The 21,098-nt window shown below is 47.1% G+C and overlaps 1 protein-coding gene and 2 long non-coding RNA genes across 5 annotated transcripts in view; 2 read left to right on the top strand and 1 right to left on the bottom strand.

The window, feature by feature from the left end:
- Nucleotides 1-2,053: 2,053 nt before the first annotated feature.
- PDILT (protein disulfide isomerase like, testis expressed) overlaps nt 2,054-21,098 on the bottom strand; it is a 32,999-nt gene continuing 13,954 nt past the window's right edge. For all 3 annotated transcript variants that reach the window (XM_007516589.3, XM_060172873.1, XM_060172874.1), the window contains exons 4-12: nt 17,638-17,771; nt 15,645-15,782; nt 13,285-13,395; nt 13,077-13,202; nt 12,505-12,702; nt 9,446-9,566; nt 5,731-5,909; nt 4,797-4,886; nt 2,054-2,420 (exon numbers count right to left, since the gene is read on the bottom strand). In XM_007516589.3, coding sequence (XP_007516651.1) covers nt 2,187-2,420; nt 4,797-4,886; nt 5,731-5,909; nt 9,446-9,566; nt 12,505-12,702; nt 13,077-13,202; nt 13,285-13,395; nt 15,645-15,782; nt 17,638-17,771 — 1,331 coding nt within the window. In that variant the 3' untranslated portion in view covers nt 2,054-2,186. The remainder of the gene's footprint in view (nt 2,421-4,796; nt 4,887-5,730; nt 5,910-9,445; nt 9,567-12,504; nt 12,703-13,076; nt 13,203-13,284; nt 13,396-15,644; nt 15,783-17,637; nt 17,772-21,098) is intronic.
- Nucleotides 11,174-13,780, top strand: LOC132533089 (uncharacterized). Its single transcript, XR_009544975.1, has 2 exons — nt 11,174-11,694; nt 11,983-13,780. It is a non-coding gene; the product is annotated as an uncharacterized LOC132533089 (long non-coding RNA).
- On the top strand, nt 15,779-16,509 carry LOC132533091 (uncharacterized). Its single transcript, XR_009544977.1, has 2 exons — nt 15,779-16,023; nt 16,229-16,509. It is a non-coding gene; the product is annotated as an uncharacterized LOC132533091 (long non-coding RNA).

Raw genomic sequence — 21,098 nt, 5'->3', positions numbered from 1 at the left:
ACCAAATATGCCAGAGCTGAGTGTCACCCTGTTCTTCCTTTCCCTGTCCCTGTCCCTGTCCCTCTCTCTTTCTCTCTCTCTCAGAAATATAGATGAATCTTTTAGAAAATACTTATTCTTTCCCCTAAGAGAGATTCAGTTGTCTCCAGGCTGAAATGACTGTCAAAAACCATCAGTACGAGCCTGTGACCAGCAGAATACAAGCCCTCAAATATGCCTGTGTCTCCATCCCCAGAATCTCTGCCATCTCCAAAGGACACTTTACAGGGTCTTAAGGAGAATAGCTGGGGGCTAGGTGGTGGTGCACCTGGTTTAGCACACATGTTACAATGCACAAGGACCCTGGTTCAAGCTCCTGGTCCCCACCTTCATGCGGGGGGGGGGAGCTTCACAAGTAATAAAGCAGTGCTGCAGCTATTTCTCTCTCTCTCTCTCTTTCTCTCTCTCTATCTCTGCAGGTTAAGTGCACATGGTGCAAAGCGCAAGGACCGGTATGAGGATCCGGGTTCGAGCCCCAGCTCCTCACCTGCAGGGGAGTCACTTCACAAGCGGTGAAGCAGATCTGCAGGTGTCTATCTTTCTCTCCCCCTCTCTGTCTTCCCTTCCTCTCTCCATTTCTCTCTGTCCTATCCACAACAATGACGATATCAATAACAACAACAATAACTACAAAAATAAAAGCAACAAGGGCAACAAAAGGGAATAAATAAATAAATACATAAATAGTCTTTAAAAAAATGTAAGCCGCCGCTGGAATCTAGAAAGTGAAGAGATTTTTCTAGAAGGACTAGCCCTGGTGACACCTTGACTTTGGCCCACTGAAGCTGATTTCTGAGCTCCAAAGCTTAGGAAAGTCACTCATAATGGAAGGTGTCTGTCTGTCTCTCTTTTGAGATGACTGTGAAATGATGTATCACAGTGACAAGGTGCTGGCTGGTTTGGAATGTCATTTGATCCAGGGATGTTGATTAACTGAGCATCTGCTATGTTCAAATAGAGTTCCAGGTGTTGGAAGTACAGGAGGGGAGAAAAAAAATATCATAGATGCATATTCGCATGGGTCTTACAGCCCTGGGGTGAATGAGAGTTAGCAGACTCTTATGATGCTTTCCAGTGCTGGTACTGAGGGAGATCTTGCTGAGGGGGTGAGCTTTGAACTGCAATTTGAAGGATGAAAAGACAACAGTTGTTTGAAGATGGGGTGGGGAGTTCTGTATAAGTTGAAGCAGAAAGAGTAGTCTTGAGGAGAGGGATAGAACTTGAATTGTTCAGATAGACAGGAAGTGTGGCAGGAGCCTAGAGAAAATGAGTATTTCTGTAGGGCTAGCCCTTCCTGGACTCTGAATGCTTGGTAAGCAGATTTGGTTTTATTCTAAAGGCAAAAATGATATAACTGAGTTTAAGCAAGATAGAGTCCTACGCCCTCCAGGCTATGGTTTTGAGGGTTTTTTTGTTTTTGTTTTTGCCTTTCAATTTCTGTCTTATCAAATCAAATAAATAAATTTTAAAAAGAGATAAACAGAGATAAAAAAAAAATAGACCAGATCATGTCCCAGCTTATGGTGGTGCTGGGGTTGAACTGGGAACCTCAGAATCTCAGGCATGAAAATCTTTTGCAAAATCATTATGCTGTCTTCCCAGTCCTGGAAACCTAGTCTTAAGGTTGGATCTCATCCCTATGGTGTCAAAATGCAATGTGGAAAATGTCCACCTTCTTCAATAGGTTCAATTCAAATTCTAGTGACCACCCCCCCCCCCGCCCCCATTCCTGGTAGAGGATGCACAGTGGTGAATGCACAGTCTCTGGACTTTACAGTTCTGTGTTCTTGACTGAGTGCTTGACTTCTCTTTGTCCTGGTTTCCTGATCTGTCAAAAGGAGATAATAAAGCCTCGCTCTCAAGGGCGTGACATCGAGATAAATACCCAGTGTGTGATGTTCATTCAACGTTGTCATTATGACTTTCTTTGTTGCCCTGTCTGAATTTCAGGCCAAACAGCTCTTCAGAGCAAAGCGCCACCTACCAGAAAACAGGGTAATGAACAAGACAGGGCCAGCTGTCTTAAGACTTTTATTACCCAGCATCTGCATAATCACCATGGTGATATATATTTTTATGGGACTATGTCCATTCGGAAAAATGATGCCTGTCCTTGGAAAGAAAAAAAAAAAAAAGACCAAACAAACCTATAATTCTTCCTTCCTTTTGGGTTTCATCTTTGGTGCTGGAGGCCCAGTTGGCTTTGGTGCCTTCTCTTTCTTCTCAGTTGTCTCCTTGTGTCCAGCAGGCTCTGCCAGCTTGGTCGTATTCTCCAGCTCAGGTGACTTCTGTTGAGGTAATTCTTTCTTCATGAAAGGTGCCTCCTCTTCCTCAACTACTATGTCCTCGTCCAAGCTTTCATTTTGCTCAATAGCTAATAGCTATTCAGGAAAGGAAGGGAAGGAGAGACAATGAAATAGAGGCAAGAACAATATGACCATTGTGACTGTTTTGTTTTGTTTTTTATACCAGGGTTATCTCTGGGGCTTGGTGCCAGCACTACTAATCCACCACTCCCAGTGGCCCTTTTTCCCTTATTTATTTATCTTTCTATTTCTTTGACAGGACAGAGAGAAATAGAGAGGGGAGGAGAGATAGAGAGGGAGAGAGAGAGGGAGTTGAGCACTGGTGCACCTGGTTAAGCACACATAATAACTAGTCGCAAGGAACCAGGTTTGAGCCCCCACTCCCACCTGCAGTGGGGAAGTTTTACAAGTGATGAAGCAGGTGTGCAGGTCTTTCTCCCTCTCTATCTCCTCCTCCCCTCTCAAGGTCTCTCTGTCCTATTAATGAAAAAAAAAAAAAAGTAAAAATGGCCACCAAGAGCAGTGGATTGGTAGTACTGGCAATGAGCCTAAGCACATGGAGGCAAAAAAAGGGAGAGGGGAGATAAACATCTGCAGACCTGCTTCACCTACTCATGAAGCACGCCCCTCCCCCTCCCCCGCAAGTGGAGAGCAGAGGCTTGAACCTGGGCCCTTGAGCATGGTAATGTATACACTTAACCAGGTGCTCTACCACCTGGCCCCAGACTACAGTGATGGCCACCACCAAGCCCTCCTTTTCTGGAAGCATCCAGAGGTGACTGGACTTGAGGCTTTTCCTGAATGCAAAAGGGCATTTGTCTTGGGGCTGGGGGGGGGGGTGATTGACCATCTATGATTTTTGCCCGTGTTAACGAGACCTTGGAAACCACCCTCTCTAAGTCCACAGGTATGACTGGGCATGTGACCCAGGACTCGTTAATGATATCTCTGTCCAGGATATCTGCCGTCATTACAAAGAATCAGGTGCTTTCTAAGCTGGAGGAGGTATCGATTGAGAGATTTGGGGCAATCTCTGTCCCCCTGTGGAGAAGTGAATGTTTGTGAATGAAGTCAGCAGTGAGAAAACAGAGATGGGGAGGCAGAAAATGAGTTTAAATTCTGTGTCTGTTCATACCTGACAGTCCACCAGTTCTACAGGATAAATCCTCAAAGTTAGCTCCGTCATAGATAGTTCAAAGTTAGCTCTGTCATAGATAGTTCTTCTAATTCTGCAATTTCCGGGGTTCTGACTAATCTAATGGCACCTCCCAGCAGAAGGCCACACCAAGACATGAACAGGCTCCAAAGAGAGGGGAGTCTGTCCCCTCTCATTGGAGAACAATGTCCTCAAGACATCTGGTGACCAGTTCAAGCCTCAGGGTCTTAGCTCATCCAAATGTTTCTAAAGTCTGCTATTTCTGCTCCCTTGCAAATGCCCTTGAAGTCAAGTCATTCCAACGGGATGGTTGTCTTTCCATCCTCAGTCTCTCTCTGGATATATTTGCAGATATTTATTTACTGAGCATCTACTATGTCCAAGCAGTGTACCAGACAATGGGGATATAGCAGGAGAGAAAAACAGACTTGTGACCTCATAGCACACCAGGGAGATAACAGGCAATATTCTCTGTGTGTTGGCAAAGCACAATGGTGGGATGCTTTCAAATGTTGGTACCTAGGAAGGTCTCTATGAGGTGGAAACATTTGAGCTAAGGAGACTGGTCTGTGGTGCACTCAATTAAGCACACATATTTACCAAGTGCAAGGATCTGGGTTCGAGTCCCTCTCTCCACCTGCAGGGGTTCCAGTTCACAAGCAGGTAAAGCAGGTCTGCAGGTATCTACTTTCCCTCTCTCTCTCCCTCCCCCTCCTCTTTCAATTTCCCTCTGTCTTATCTAATACAAAATTAGAGAAAAAAATCAATGAGGAGCAGTGGATTCATAGTGCCAGCATTGAGCCCCCAGCAATAACCCTGGTGGCAATAAAAAAAGAAGAAGGAAAAAAAAGAAAAGTGAAAAAGGAAGGAAGGAAGAAAAGAAAAGAAGAGAAGAGAAGAGAAAAGAAGATAAAGAAATATTAGAACTACAATTTGAAGGATGAAAAAGGCTAAGATGCATGAAAATCTAGATGGGGGTGTACTCTGTGGGCACAAGAATACAGATGTTTTTTGAGGGGGTACCAGGGATCATACTTGTATGATTTCACTGTTGACAGTGGATTTATTCTTGCCTGCCTCCTTAGAAAAAAAAAAGAGAGAGAGACTACAGCACTGTATCACCATTTATGGAGCATCCTCATGGTGCTAGGGGCTCAAACCTAAGTCCACATATGTGACGAGGTGTGCACTTTGTCAGGTGAGCTATCTCCCAGCCCCAAGATGCTGGCACTGTTGACACAGACTTGGAGGTGCAGCATAGGACAGAGCCCTCAGGGGCGGCTGGGTTGACTTACCACATCTTCACCCACAGAGCTGCTCTTGATTTGACTTTCCAGGAAGCCAGAAAAGCCCTCCAGGGTGTGTTCTCCCTTATACTGCACAGACTAGGAGAAAACGAAACAGGTTAGAATGGCAGCTTCTTCCCGAAAACCAGTGAGAAGCTTGGACATTAGCCGGGGCTCACAGTCCTGACATTCTGAGGGTCCAGAAGAGTGGGTTCCATCAATACTAGTAATATCTGCTGATGATAACACCAAAGTGGGGGCTGGAGAGACAGCCTGATGGTTATGCAAAACGACTATCCTGCCTGAGGCACCCAAGGTCCCAAATTCAATCCCTAGCAGTGCTTTGGAAAATAAATACGTGGTGGGGGGGGGGGGGGATAGCATAATGGTTATGTAAAGAGTCTGTTATGCCTGAGGCTTCGAAGTTCCAGGTTCAGTCGCCTCCCCCTCCCCCACTATAAGTCAGAGCTGAGCAGTACTCTGATAAAAAGAGAAGAAAAAAAAAGTGATTAAAAATAAAAAAACAAAACAAAATATCAAAGTAGAAAAGTCTCTGGTAATCTCTAACCTGCATAGTTTTTTTTTTTCTTTAGGGTGTGTCATACCTCAGTACTCACATGGTGATTCCATTAATTAGCTAGTACGGGAAGGGGAAGAACTCTACCCCTACATCAGAGGGAACACGTACCCTGAACCTGACCATCAAAACCCTTCTTCCTGGACCACGAAGACCTAAGCTGGACCCATCTGGAGCTAGTCTTGGGACTTTAGTGGACACTGATGGAAAATGCTCATTAGCTTGACCCTGAGAAGCTAAGGGGGGGGGGGGCGGAGGTGGCAAGAGCTGAGAGTGAAGCTGATTCAGTCGGAGGCAGAGCTGGAGAAACAGGGAAACTAAGTCAGCACACTGTCAGGTAGGTGGGTCCCAAGAGCCCATGCTCACTTCTTGCGAGTCTGTGGGGAAGAGCCTGAAGAAAGGGTACCGTTCCAGGTACATCAGCTGGATGTCGTTGGCTGTGATGTCGATCTTGGCGATGGTGATGGTGGAGTGGTTCTGATACCTCCTGCCCAGCTCCTCCAACGCCGGGAACAGAGCTCTGCACTTTTCCGACCAGGGTGCATCTGCAAGGGAAGGGCTGTTGTTCTGCTTCACTCCAATAAAAGGCCACGGCTCCCCATGAACACTGTCCTTATCCCCTAGCAGTTGGGACTCTTGGCAAGTTACACTCCATCTTTTATGGCCTTTTGTGATTGTAAACATTCCAGACACAGTACCTGGGTTGCCCCGTGGTATAATGGTGAGTCCTCTAGACTGAATCCAGAGATTGAACATAGTACCTGATCACCTTTAAAATAAATTAGATATCATGGGAGGGAAGGGGATACGGAGTTCTGGTGGTGGGAATTGTACGCCCTCTTATCCTATGGTCTTGTCAGTGTTTCCATTTTATAAATCAAAATTTAAAAAAAAAATTAGAAAAGCATTAACCCTGCCCACTTTCATTCAGGTGTTAACCTGCCTAGCAGGTTAGGGTGCTTTCTTCCATTTTTTGTTTTTGTTTGTTTGTCTGTTTATTGCCTCCAGGGTTATCTCTGGGGCTAGGTACCTGCACAGTGGATCCACTGCTCCTGGTGGCCATCTTTCCCCCTTACCTTTTACTTGATGAAACAGAGAAATTGGGGGCCCGGTGGTGGTGCACCTGGTTAAGTGCTCACATTACAGTGTGCAAGGACTTGGGTTCAAGTCCCTGGTCCCCACCAGCAGGGGGAAAGTTTCACGAGTGGTGAAGCAGGGCTGCAGGTGTCCCTCTCCCTCTCTGTCTCCTCCTCCCCTCTCAATTTCTGGCTGTCTCTATCCAATAAACAAAGATAATTTTTTTAAAAATGTTTTAAAAAACAGAGAAATTGAGAGGGGAGGGGAGTTGTATATACAGAGAGAAAGAGAGACACCTGCTGCCCTGCTTCACCACTCCTACAGCCTCCCTGAAGCAGATGGGGACAAGGGGCTTGAACCCAGGTTCCTGCATTCAACCAAATGTGCCACTACCTAGCCTCTGTTTTTCTCAAAATCAAGAAAAATACTAATGCTAGTGCTAGATAATGATTCCTCATGTTTTTCAGAAAGAGAGAGAGTGAGTGTGTGTGTGTGTGTGTGTGTGTGTGTGTGTGTGTGTGTGTGTGTGTGTGTGTTACCACACAAGTTTCCAGTTGTGGTTATCTGCCCACAGGTCAAAGTCAGCTGGTTAGTTAAACAGCAAACATGGGGTCTGAAGATGAACTGTTTTGACCTGTGACCATTGTGCCACACTGCCTTTAATCCAGTGGAGAAGAATGTGCTCAGCAAGTGCACGCGGGGGGCGGGGTCAGGGGTGACAAGCTCTACGGCCTCTAGAAAGGAGATACCGGACTTCCTTATGGACGGTTACTTAAATCAGGGACCGAGTCCAATAGGGAAGAAACCAACCCTCACAGGCTCACTGGCCCATGAACGTCTCTGGCTTTGTGGCCGCACAGCCCTCAACACTGAACATTTGGAGGATTATCTTTCCATTTACAACTATGCCTGTATGGCTACCCTTGCTGGGGCCATCTTGCTGGGGCCATCCCTCTTCCCTCTTCCTCTAGGAAGCCCTCCGAGCACTCCATGGGCCCAGGGTAGGAGCAGGAGGGAGTGTAATGACTCCGGCTTCAGGGACTGATCTGACAGGCCTGCTTCCCAGAAAAGGAAAGAGGCTGCATTTGCCTTTTCCTAGTACCACCTAGGCATATTTCTAGTCCCAGGTGCCAGGTAAGCACAGACAGACAGCTGGCCCCAGCTTCCTCTCTTGGGGCAGTGGCCAGTCCTTAGAGGCCTCTCCCTTTTGGGGGGAGTGGATGAGAGAGCATTTTTTCCTTATTGGGGGGTTTAATGCTTTATAGTTGACAGTAAAATACAGTAGCTGGGGGGGGGGGGGTCCAAGTGGTAGCACTGTGAGTTAAGCACACATGGAGCAAAGCGCAGGGACCAGCGTGAGGATCCCAGTTCGAGCTCCCGGCTCCCCACCTGCAGGGAGGTCACTTCACAGGCAGTGAAGCAGGTCTGCAGGTGTCTATCTTTCTCTCCCCCTCTCTGTCTTCCCCTCCTCTCTCCATTTCTCTCTGTTCTATCCAACAATGAACAACAACAAGGGCAACAATAACAGTAACAACAACAAGGGCAACCAAATGGGAAAAATGGCCTCCAGGAGGAGTGGATTTGTAATGCAGGCACTGAGCCCCAGTGCTAAATCCTGGAGGAAAAAACAAAAAGGGAGGGGAGTATAAAAAAATTTTTTTAATACAATAGCTGGTACATGTGTAACATTTCTCTGTTTTCCGCATAACAATCTAACCCCACACCTAGGTCCTCCTCTACCACCATCTTCCAGGACCTGAACACTCAGGGGGCAGCATTTTACAGGAGGTACTGGATCACCCCAAGGTTGGAGTCAGCCCACTCCTGTCACCCTCCAGGAAACGACAGCTTCACAGTGCACTTGGAACTCTGTGCCTTGTCACTCACCGTGTGAATGGGGTAAAAGCTGGGTAGTCTAAGTCTGGCTTTCCTGATCTGATCTGGATCGTGGGAAATCAACTTTTTTTGTTTGTTTTTTAGGAGGAAATAAGACAGATTCATTGTAGGTGTTCACTCAAGGGTAACACTGCCTGGTTTCATAAGAGAGACGTCTGGGGAGCAATGCTCCAGCCAGGCAGAAACAATGGGGAGAGGGTGAGAAGTCTAAGGGGAGCACAGGAAACAGACAGTCACAAGAATGCTAGCAGCCTTGACAGCTGTCATTTATCAAGGGCTTAGCCCACACCAGGCACTGTGCCCATCAAGCCTTTCACAGAAATCATCTGAGTGTCCATTTGGGCCACATCAACTCAGGTGCGTTAAATATGGGAGGCTTGGAGAGCTAGATCCCCAGGTAGGGCCCTGCCTGGCCATGTGCACTCTCCAGAGTCAAGCCCTGGCACCACATGGAAGGTGTTCTAGCACTGGAGGAAGTCCCAGTTTATCCCTGGAGCTTCCCAGGTGTAGTCCATGGTGCTCCCATGTTTTACTAGTGCTCAACACCCCCCTTTTTTTTTTTAAGTTTTCTTTTAAATTACTTGGAAGGGCAAAGAAATAAATTGAGAGGCAAAGGGGAAGATAGAAAGGGAGAGAGGGACAGAGACACCTGCAACATTTGCTTTGCTGGTCTGGAAGCTTCCCTTTGCAGGTGGGGCATGGGGGCTTGAACCTGGAACCTTGTGCATGGTATTGTGTGTGCTTAACAACGTGCACCACCACTCAGTGGCCCCTATTTTTTTTTCTTAATAATAAGAACTATACAGTGAGAGGGAGCAAATTGTCCATCCACCACCCATGGAGCTGAGGATGGAATATGGAGACTCGAGCCTCACACGCATGACTCAGACATTCGACTATTGAGCCACCCCCTAGCCTCCAGGCACCTAGAACTTGATTTGGGGGTACTTTGTACGGTGACTGGTTGCAAAGTCTCTGATTATGTGAAGTCACACTTGGCCAGTAGCTCTGCTGGGTCCTGGAGTATCTGACGCCCAGGCGCCCAGGAACACCATTTGTGGAGAACATCAGGACCAATGCCTCCCTCGGCCTCTGTGGAGATACTTACAGAACATCACAAACACGTCCCTCTCCTTGTCAAAGACCACCAGGTTGAAGTTCTTCCCCACAAGCTGCTTCACCGGCTTCTGGTCCCAGTATTTTGGAATCTCTTCACTGGGTTGATGTTTCTAGGAGGCAAATTTGGAGAAGTCCTACAATTTCTAGGAAGGTCTGAAGAGTAGGAACGCCCTGCCCTGAACAGGAATGAGCATTTTCTATTATCCGCATGAGAGCCTGAAGGGCGGAGCCAGGTCCTCATATCAAGCTTGGGTGGTGCAGGGCGAGTTGGGGGTCAGAGACCCCACTGAGGGGTGAGTTCCTACAGATCCAATTCACCGTGGTCTTGAGGAGTCCGAGATGGGAAAGGCTGAGAGCTCTTCTGTCAGACACAGTGTGCTTCCCCTGCCCCATGCCAAACAGCTGCCCCCACTAACTCCAGATGAAAGGGATTCGCCTGCACAGTTTGCTTGCTGCCAACCCCAAATTCATCGCCATTCCTCTCTTGCTTTCCAACCAGGCTGGCCCTCCACTGCCCCATTGGGCTCTTCTTCCTCTCACCTCAGGTCTCTGTCCCTGCTCCTTCTTTCTCTAGAGGACCCCCACCCCACCCCACCCACCCCCGCTCCCTTCCTTCTGTCTAGTAAGTAGAGGTAAATCTTTCCGGATGATCTCATGGGAGGACTTCCCTGCCTCGCCCCAAGCAAGCTCAAAGTCCTGAGGCCTTAAGTTCTCACAACACTGGCTGCCTTTCCTTATATTGATTATCCATGCTTATCCTCTGTATTTGCTTTCTGGTTATGTGATGATTCCATCTCTACCTCCCTGGACAGAATATCAGAAGGGACTTTTCCTCCCAGTATATTCTGTGATGTCAGGGCATGTTCTAGAAATGACTGAATGAATGAGCTTGCTTGAATGAATGCATGAATGCATGAATGCATGAATGAATGAATGAGTTCTTGCTCCTTTGGAAAACAGTGGCAGATGCCTCTGAATGTATATTTTCTCTATGTCCACTGCTTTGTGAATCTCTCCTGACTTCACCTCTTCCTCTCTGTGTCTCTTATAAATCAATGTAATGTTTAAAGATTATTTTCTTTTTGTTTGTTTGTTTAATTTATGAGCAATGGGGAAGAGGACACTGTTCTGACACATACAGAAGCTGGGGCCTCACACATGCAAGTCCAAGTCCTACACTCCGCCAGCTGAGCTATTCTTCCCCCTTCACCTTTGCAATTCTTGAATACTTTTAATGAGTGTTTTCAAAAGTATCCTGCTTTGAAAAATAAATAAAACGGTGACTTAACTCAACATCCTGGTTGAGAACGTAGCTGGTACTAAATAAACAGCACGTGATGTTTCTGCAGCCTCTCCTGTCTCCGCAAATGGAATCTCTGCTCACCCCACCCCACTCAGTGTTCCCCAAAGTCTTTGCTTGAGAAGTTCCTCCCTGTGTCCTCCCAAAGCAAGCATCTGCCCTGGGGTCAGCTCACTGGTCACTTTAGACAAATGTTAAGGCTTGTATTTCAACTGGAAAGTCCTGCCAAAGAAATGCCTTTACACATAGAAAATAAATGCTAAAATTATGGGATCCGGAGGAGTCCAAATGTTGAATAGGTAGGGTAGGGCACCAAAGGAAAAACCCTGTGGTGAGGGGAAAGGTGGACATTCGGTTTCCCGGGCTGGCGGGCGGGTGGGTGGGAGGGGACACAGTCTTTTGGTGGTGGGAATGGTGTCTATGTACACTCTACTAAAGTGTACATATAAATCAATATTTAATTAATATGAGAGGGGAAAATTTATTGTGTGTCTCGAACTTTTTAAAACACGGACTGAGTCTTTTTAATACATAGGCTGAGTCTTTGATATGTTGACTTTCTCAAAAGCCTAGACCAGGGAGAACAGAAGCAACCAGTGGCACAGCTATATACAAGATGCTGGGTATTGTACAGCAAACCCTAACAAAGGGGCTTTTCAAAGTTAACCCAATTACCAAATAATGTGATGATAACAATAACTATCCATTGTCTTCTAAGGCAGCAGGAACCTCACATTTCCACTATAGAGCCTATATTTCCCCCAGTCCTGGAACCTTAAGGTGGGGTGCACTTTCCTGCATGCTTCTCTCAATTCATATCAAATAATATTGCATCACAACCTAATCAATGCAACGAGTGCCACCTCAGCATGCTTCACTTCAAATTGTGTCCAGAGACTTCAGGTGTGGAAAGACAACCCTTCAGCTTCATTACTCAGGTAAGACCTTTCCTTTCATAGTAATCTCTAATTCCATTCATAGTATTCTCTAATTCCATTCCAGGTGGTTAACTTCCTAACAAAGAGTCCCAAAACTTAGATATAGACCAGGTCCCCTGAGATAGAGCATATGTTCACACGTACCATAAACTAGGGCAAAATATATACCTGAAAGCAAAAGTACACAGTAGTCTGCAGTGAGTACCCAACACTTCTGCACTATTCCAGCCTTTAGGTCCATAATTGTTCAACAATTTGTTTGGCTTTGTGTGTTAACTCTCTTTTCAGCCACCAGGTTCCAGATGCCAGCAGGATGCTGACCAGACTTCCCTGGACAGACAACGCCATCAGTGTGTCCTGGAGCTCTGCTTCCCCAGAGACCCACCCTACTAGGGAAAAAGGCAGGCTGGGAGTATGGATCAACCAGTCAATACCCATGTTCAGCGGGGAAGCAGTTACAGAAGCCAGACCTTCCACCATTTGCAACCCACAGTGAGCTTGGGTCCATATTCCCAGAGGGATAAAAAATAAGAAAACTATCAGAGGAGGGGATGGGATATAGAGATCTGATGGTGGGAATTTTGTGGAGTTGTATCCCTCCAATCCTACACTTTTGTTAATGTCTCCTTTTGAAAATAAATTAGAAAAATGTTGAATAGATTTTAGTTGGGGAGACAGGCAATTGCCCTCCATTGGACCCTGAGGTTGAGCTGTATTCTGTGTCCCCTCTCAGGTCACTAAAGCCAACAGGATAGGGAATGGGGGACACTTCTGAAGTACTGGAATAATCTTATTCAAGAGCAAACTAACCTTGGCATTTCTTCTCAGGAAGCTTTGGCTGAATTTCTTGAGGTTTTCATAGGTTATCTCATCTGAAGGCATCTTGTACCTTGCATCAGAGCTCAAGTTTAGGATCTGGACAGACGGGATGTCTACCTCTGTGATCCGGAAGTATTCAAAGATACGGCCGTTTCTGGGTTCATCTGCATCCACGAGGATGAAAAGGATCTGCCAAAAAGCAGAAGGGAGCTGTGTCTCTCTGGTTCATTTATGGAGGGATGGAAACCAAGAGGAAGCTGTGGGAAGGCACTTGTGGAATGCAAATAGCCAGTTTGTGGAGCATCTCTGAGTGGTGCAGCAAAGGCTTCCTTACACCAGGTGGATGCGGCCCTGTCCCAGTATATAAGCAGGATGGAGAGGCTGGTCTCTCCAGTCTTGTACAGGTGCCTTCAACACAACCACAGGAAGTCAGGTGCCAAACACGTAAACACAGGAAGTCGGGTACGAAACACCGGACCACAGGAGGTACAAGGTGGGCTTCTACCTCCACCACCGTCCTCCTTTCCTTGGCCAAACCAGAACTGTCCTCAAGAGAACTGTACCTTGTTTTGAAATTCCTTCGAAGCCAATTTATAATGCTGCATGATCAGACCAAAAGACTCCGAGGTTTTGGAGACAAAAAGCAGCATGTGATTCAGGACGTTCAAGTCATAAATCAGCTCCTTACTCTGCAATTATAAGAAGGACAGGTCGTCCTTGTTCACAGCTATCCCAGTGAGCCTCCTTCCCCGGGCCCCTCTGCTTACTGACCTGAGCGTTATATTCAATAACCTGGTCTTTGAGCTGTTCTTTGATGACTTGATTGAGAGCTTGCTTATTGGTATTGTCATTGAGTAGCTCCTGGCGAGTCACCACTTTTCCCTGGGATGAAAGAACGATGTTGGAGGGAGGGCAGTAGTTTTTATCATCGAGGCACTTAATAAATAGGACTGGCCCAATTTTCTCCTGACATCAAAGGAAAACACAATGATGACAGATGTCATTTGTCACCTAGGTCCCTAGTAGACCTGGACAGTTCAGCAGAAGAGTTTGGAGGTGGGATACAGGCTTGTGATCATCACGAAAATCTCTCACCTAGAAAAGGCAGGTGTGTAATTGGCAGATGGAGCTGCCTGGCTTTGAAACCCATCACCCTGTCCTGATTCAGAGCAACTTTTCACACATTGTCTCCAACAAATGATTGAATGTGACAGAGATGTTAAGGCAAGTGCAGAATTTCTGTGATAAACTTTCTAAGCAATCTCCAGATGTGAAGGATGCTTACTCAACTTTCCTTCTTTCCAAATGGTCAGACATAACCTCTGAAGGTTCTGTGTCTCCATTTTGATGCTGTTTACCTTTGTGGGCAATTTATTTCATTTTCATTAATTTTTTTAAAATTATCTCTTTATTGGATAGAGACGGCCAGAAATCAAGAGGGATGGGGGAGATAGAGAAAGAGAGAGACAGAAAGACACCTACAGCACTGTTTCACCACTTGGAAAACTTTCCCCCTACAGATGGGGACCGGGCTTGAACCTAGGTCCTTGTGCATTGTAACATGTGCACTCGACCAGGTGCGCCACCAACCGGCCCCAATTTTTTTCTTAATAAATCTTTGCAAATCGGGGCTGAATGGTGGTGCGCCTGGTTGAGCACACATGTTACGATGCACAAGCACCTGGGTTTGATCCCCCAGTCCCCACCTGCAGGGGGAAAGCTTCATAAGTGGTAAAAGTGTGACAAATTTCTCCCTCCCCCCTCCCCCGTCATCCCCTTCTCTTTCAATTTCTGGCTGTCTCTAATCAGTAAATAAAGATAAAGAAAAAAAATCTTTGCAAATCTAATCCTGGTTGGTGAATCCTTCTGAAGACCTAAACCAACACAGGAATGATATCACTCATTCTCTGTGACCAAGGGTCAAAGTCTGTGGAGGGAGGAGGAAGAAGTTCTCAGAGCCAGATGGTGGCACTCCCAGTTGAGCACACACATTACCATGCACAAAGACCCAGGTTCAAGCCCCTGGTCCCCACCTGCGGGAGGGAATCTTCGTGAAGCAAAGCTGCAAGTATCTCTCTTTCTCTCCCGCTCTCTATGTCCCCTTCTCAGTTTCTCTCTTTCCTAGCAAATAAAAGAAAGGGGAAAAAAATGCCCCTGGTGGCAAAAAAAGGAAAAGAAGAACTAGAGAAAGAAAGAGAAGCTGTTCTGCCCTAATTTCTCTCTACTCGTCTCATCTTCCCCATAGCCACCAAATCCAAATGTCTATTCTCTTCCCTGGACTCTGGCAGAAGTCTTATAATTTCTCCCCTTGTTTTCCTCTCACCCACCCCGACCCCTTCCAACCCCAGACACACACTCTGGCCAGAGATACTGCTCGAACACAATGTGATGAGGTCATTCTCATGCTTCGACACTTTAGTTGTCCCTGTCATCCTCTTGATAAAAACTCACACGCTGGAAATCGAGTTGGTGTTAGGAATGATGGATGGATTCAGCATTTGGTTTCTTTTTCAAATTGCTACCCTATACTCTCAGCATGGATTTTATATTATATTCCTCCACTGACCTAAAGCATCATCTTCCTCATATACTAAAAAAGTATGTCAGTATTTAAGTACATTTAAAAAAATATTTTTATTTATTTGTATTTATGATTGGATAGAGATAGAGAGAAATTGAGAGAGGAAAGGAGATAGGGAGGGAGAGAGAGAGACAGAGAGACACCTGCAGCCCTGCTTCACCACTCGTGAAGCTTTCCCCCTGAGGGCGGGGACCAGGCGTTTGAACCTGGGTTTTTGCGCACTGTAGTGTGTAAACTTAACCAGGTGCACCACCACCTGGCCCCCAGTATTTAAGTACATTTTGAACTCCATATTGTCCCATTCAAAAACTCAGAGGCCAGGGTATGTGTATACACACACACACACACATCCCATGTTATTTTCCAACTTAAAATATTTCAGTGATTCCCATGGACTTGAGTAAGGACACAATAGCTCAGAGAACATCTACTAAATAGAAAAGCCACGGAAACATCGGAGAGACTTTGATTTCACAAGACTCGCCTAGCTTTGTGCCACCCAGTTCCACACAGAATGTGTACTGAACCCAAACCAAGATGGCCATCTGACCTTTTTGAACACCAGGACACTGTCCAGGGTGGTGTGGAAGCGCCCCAGGGCGTTACCGATGGCTATCACACCAAATGTCAGCTCTGGGTAGTCTTTGACCACATCATGGAACAGCTCTGCTACTTCTTCTTCCAAGTCCTGGTTGGGGGATGAGCATGTGGTGACATTTTAGTAGGAAACAAAATGTCTGACTTGTGTAAGAGGGAAGGTGGCAATGCTGACCAATTCATCTTAGCTTTTCAAGTTCTGGGTATGGCCACCTAAGTCCCTTGCCAAAGGGTATCTTATACCCACAATGCACCCTTAGCTGTGGATTAGGCCAAAATTGGCAAACCCACAGAGGTTAATGGAGAAGCTTGATAAAATCAGCCTTTTCCTAGTGTTACAGTGTAGTCGGGATGCACTGGATCAGCCTTCTCGTGGTGCATCCCGTGAGGACCCATTCATTGGGGAAACTGACGATCCTTCCTAGCCGACTGAATCCACATGGATCCCAGTCACTTTCAAAGCCAGCAACAAGCAGCTCCTGACAGCTTTCAACCTGACCTGTTGACTGGCTACAGAAGAAGGGCAAATGCTAGAAGAAGGAACAGTGTAGTCTGTCCCAACACAGTTGAGGTTACAAAATCATATACTGCTGGGGACCAGATGGCAGTGGACTTGGTTGAGCATGTATATTACCATGTACAAGGACCCAGGTTCAAGCCCTCAGTCCCCACTTGTGGGAGGGAGGGGAAGCTTCACGAATGGTGAAGCAGTGCTGCAGGTGTCTCTCCTTCTCTATCTCCCCTTCTCCTCTCAATTTCTCTCTGTCCTATCAAACAAAGAATTAATTGGTTAATCAAAAATAAATTCTAAAAATGTACTGCTTAATTGCTTGCAGTTAAGATTTGACTTTGTGTTGTACAAACGATGAACTTGGTCTCAAGGGATGATTGTTTGTTGGGGATTAAGCCTTCTTTCATTCTTTGGCTTCAAAAAATATGGGGTAGAAAATGTTGTCAAGGAGTGGGGTAGAAGGGAAAGAGGCGCCTTCTCTCCTAGTATAAAAAACAAACAAACAGAGGAGCCAGGCGGTGGTGCACCTGGTTAAGCGCACACATTACAGTGCACAAGGACCCGGGTTCAAGCCTCTGGTCCCCACCTGAAGGGGGGAAACTTCAGGAGAGGTGAGCAGGGCTTCAGGTGTCTCTGTCTCTCTCCCTATCTCCCCTTCCCTCAATTTCTCTGTCTCTATAATGGATACATAAATATTAAAACAAATAAACAAGTGACAAAGAAGTTCCTGCATTCAACAGGGAGGTGGAGAGGGGTCATCCAAGTGATAACAAGTGAGATTTTATTTAGGATGGTTAAGAAATTCATTGGGGAGTTGAGCGGTAGCGCAGTGGGTTAAGCGCACGTGGCACAAAGCACAAGGACCGGCATAAGGATCCTGGTTCGAGCCCCCGGCTCCCCACCTGCAGGGGAGTCGCTTCACAGGCGGTGAAGCAGGTCTGCAGGTGTCTGTCTTTCTCTCCTCCTCTCTGTCTTCCCCTCCTCTCTCCATTTCACTCTGTCCTATCCAACAATGATGACATCAATAACTACAACAACAATAAAAAGCAAGGGCAACAAAAGGGAAAGTAAATAAACATGAAATTAAAAAAAACTCACTCTGGAATGCTCTGGAAGCAGAAACAATTAGCTGATTATTCACTGATATGCTAAATGGCCCCTCAGGAGATCAGCTGTGCCACAAAAACTAATTCAATATATACCTTTACCCTTTCTCTCTCCCCCTCTAAGTCCCCCTTTCCCCATTTCTCCCTCTTCCTCCCTCTCCCTTGCCAAGGCTTGTTAGTTTCTACCACTTTGGCTCCTGTCCCTGCCTCTGTTTAACCCCACAGTGGCCACCACCACAAAAGCAAACTACTCCTCCTTCTCCCACACAGCCCTCACCACACATCCAAAGCCCTCCTCCCATCTCTTGACACTACCCCCCCCCCCATACCTGAAAGAAACCAATGATGGCCAAGGGTCTGGACCTCACGAAATCTACCAGCTGCTGGGATTCGTTGAACAAAAAGACCTTCTGGCTAATTTGTCTTCTCAGCCACACGACCAAGGCGGCAGATTCCACCACTCCTGGAAAAGAGTGACAGTTAAGTGGACCCCCCCCCCCCACACCGCCTCACAGACCCAGCCCTGCCCAGCCTGGCTAGAGCCAGGCAGGTCAAAGAGCTGAAATGTCTGGTTTCACCTTTCTAGCCTCTCAAGGCAAAGGTCAGGTCCTCCCTACACCCATGCCCCTAGGCAAAGACTTTAACAGCAGTTACTAGTCTGTTGAGTGCTGACTAAGGGCCAGGATCTGCACGGGGTCTGTGTGTGTCCCTTCTCACAGTTGCTCTAGCAGTGACTTTTAATCTCCCCTCTTTTGTACCCGAAGATGGTGAGCTTCATTGTGCCAGTGGACACCCAATTTGTGAATCTGAGAACCCAACCCAGAAAAAACTCAGCCCTCTTTTTTGAGACAGGGACACACAGAGAGATAGCACCAGGTGGTATTGCACTTGGTTGAGCACACACATTACAGTGCGTGAGGATCCAGGTTCAAGCCCCTGGTCCCCACTTGCAGGAAGGAAGCTTCATAAGTAATGAAGCAGGGCTGCAGGTGTGTGTGTGTGTGTGTGTGTGTGTGTGTGTGTGTGTGTGTGTGTATCTCACTATGTCCCCCTTCCCTCTCAATTTCTCTGTCTCTATACAACATAAAGTAAAAATACTTTAGAGAGATCAGAACACTTTCTTTCTTTTCTTCCCTTTCCTTTCCTTTTCTTTTCTTTCTTTTTCTTCCCCACCAAAGCACTGCTAAACTCTGGCTTCTGGTGATGCTAAAGATTGAACCTGGAAACTTTGATGCCTCAGGCATGACAGTCTTTCACATAACCACTATGCTATCTCCCCAGTCTCATTATACTATTTTTATGTGGCGCTGGGGGCATCGAACCCAGGACTCCAGAATTACTGTTGAATCGCCTTCATGCCGGCTTTCTTTTCTCACCCACTTTCCAAAATGGCAGGAAGACAGGCTTTAAATCTCTATATATGTAAACTAAAAGAGAGGCAAGCACAATGACCTTGGAAAAAATCCATTATCTCCCTGTGGTTCCACTTCCTCAGCTGAGACACCAGTGCCAGTGCAGGTCACAGACACAGACTTCTATCCACCCAGCTTATCCAGCACAGCAAACACACATGCACACGCGCACACGCGCACACAGACTCCCAGTTTGTACTGGCAGACCATATAGACAGTATCTGGGGAGACAGCACCTGTGACCCTGCCAACGTGTGTCCAAGGCCCCAGACAGGCATACTTGCTTCCATCATCGATCTCACATGCTGGCTGGCAACGTAAATATTCCACACACATTCCAGCTCTGCCATGCACGCAACCCATATTAGTCTAGTCCCTGCCACACCCGAGGAAGCCTCACTGCTCTGTGTCTGTCCCTCTCTCCCTCAGTCTCTGTCTCGGAAAGTCACCCCAGAGCAGTGAAGCCTTGGAACACCACCACCAAATTATTTTCTGCTGTAATGTTGAATCCTCCCCAAATTCCTGTGACTCCCTTAGCCCACCCTAAGCTGGGGGGGGGGGGGTTAGCTGATACCCTAAGCCCTAACAACACACATCAGCCAGCCTGCCCTTGAACTTCACACGAGTGGTGTCACTGAGGGGCTCCTGGGTGTCAGGGTGGGATTGCAGCTCTAGCCTCCCGCCATGTGAACACCCCAAGGGGTGGGATGTCTGTGTGTGTGATTCAGTAGGTAGAACTCAGGTTGTGTGTGAGAAGCCACAGCAAGTTCAGCCTTTTGACAGCAGAGAGGAGGGAGAGAGCGTGCTGATGAGGGGCTGAGGGGTGGGGGGCGTGGGGAGACACACCCAGGCCTCCCGGAGAAGCACTGATTTTTCAGACTACCCCCAGACTACCCCCTGACTACCCCCTGACTATCCCCCTCTGAGGCAGGTGGTGCAAGTGAACTGCTCAGTCTTTATTTTTAATTAATTTAATTTCATTTATTCTGGACGCAGAGAGAAATTGAGAGGGAAGAGGAGATAGGGAGACAGAGCAAGAGAGAGACCTGCAGCACTGCTTCACTGCTCCTGAAGCTCCCCCCTGCAGGTGGGGATGGGGTTTGAACCTGCGTCCTTGCACATTCTATGAGGTACACACTTGGCTCTTTGTGCGTTATAGCATATATGCTCTACCAGGTGTGTCACTGCCTGGTCCTGAAAATTGCTTTTCTTATGGGATTTCTTTTTAATGTATATTGAAGTGCAAAGGAACTGATTTTAAAAACCTGGAGTTAGCTCAGCTGGTAGAGCTCAGGACTTGCACAGCAGAAGCTCTTAGTTTGACCAGCCCTGCACTGCATGTATCAGAGTACTAATCTGGCTTTTCTGTTTGTTTGTCTCTCTGTTTCTCTCTCTCCTTCTCTCCCTCTCTCTCTCTCTCTCTCTCTCTCTCTCTCTCTCTCTCCCCCCATCTCACATAAATGCTGAAAAATAAAAATGGGGTCGGGCGGTAGCATAGCGGGTTAAGCGCACATGGCACAAAGTACAGGACCGGCATAAGGATCCTGGTTTGAGCCCCCGGCTCCCCAGCAGCAGGGGAGTCACTTCACAGGCAGTGAAGCAGGTGTGCAGGTGCCTATCTTTCTCTCCCCCTCTGTCTTCCCCTCTTTTCTCGATTTCTCTCTGTCTTATCCAACAATAATGATGGCAATGACAATAACAACAACAATGATAAACAACAAGGGCAACAAAAAAGAGGGAAAGAAAGTCTCTAGGAGCAGTAGATTCGTGTTGCTGGCACTAAGCCCCCAGCAGTAACCCTGGAGGCAAAAAAAAAAAAAAAAAAAAAAAAAGGTGAACAAGTTTCCTTCCAGTGGGTCTCAATTTCTGGTCATCACGACCCCGGCTCAGGTCCCACCTAACACGCCGTCCCTGCTGTCATGCTGCTCCTGTCACAGTGCTCTGTGCTGGCTCCCCCAATCTCCTAGGCCATCTCAGGCATCCAGGGCTATCTAGCTTAGCCACAGTTGGCTCTTGCCCTTCTCTCTCTTCCTGTCTGTCTGTCTGTCTGTCTGTCTGTCTGTCTGTCTGTCTGTCTCTGCCACTGCCATATTTACTCAGCAGCTCCTGGACAAGGTGCTGGAGGAAAAAGACTGGGTGGACATGGGCATCATGGCTGGAAAAGCCAACTGGAGGAGACACTTGACCTTGGGCCCCTCTCCCTGGGATGCATGAGCTCCACAGACCCCCTCCCCCCATGGCAGGCTCCTTGACACTGAGGCGGCACAGGGCTCATTCCCAAGAACCTGTGGACCTCCTGGGAGTCTCCCCTGGTGGCTGGCTGGGAGCCAGAAGACAAAGTGACAACCGAGGTGTGAACACTGTGTCAATGATTGACT

The sequence above is a fragment of the Erinaceus europaeus genome, chromosome 15 (assembly GCF_950295315.1).
Source record: "Erinaceus europaeus chromosome 15, mEriEur2.1, whole genome shotgun sequence".
In the NCBI taxonomy this organism is placed as follows: Eukaryota; Metazoa; Chordata; class Mammalia; order Eulipotyphla; family Erinaceidae; genus Erinaceus; species Erinaceus europaeus.
The sequence above is the reverse complement of the archived record's forward strand: the minus strand, read 5'-3'. Positions and strand labels throughout refer to the sequence as shown.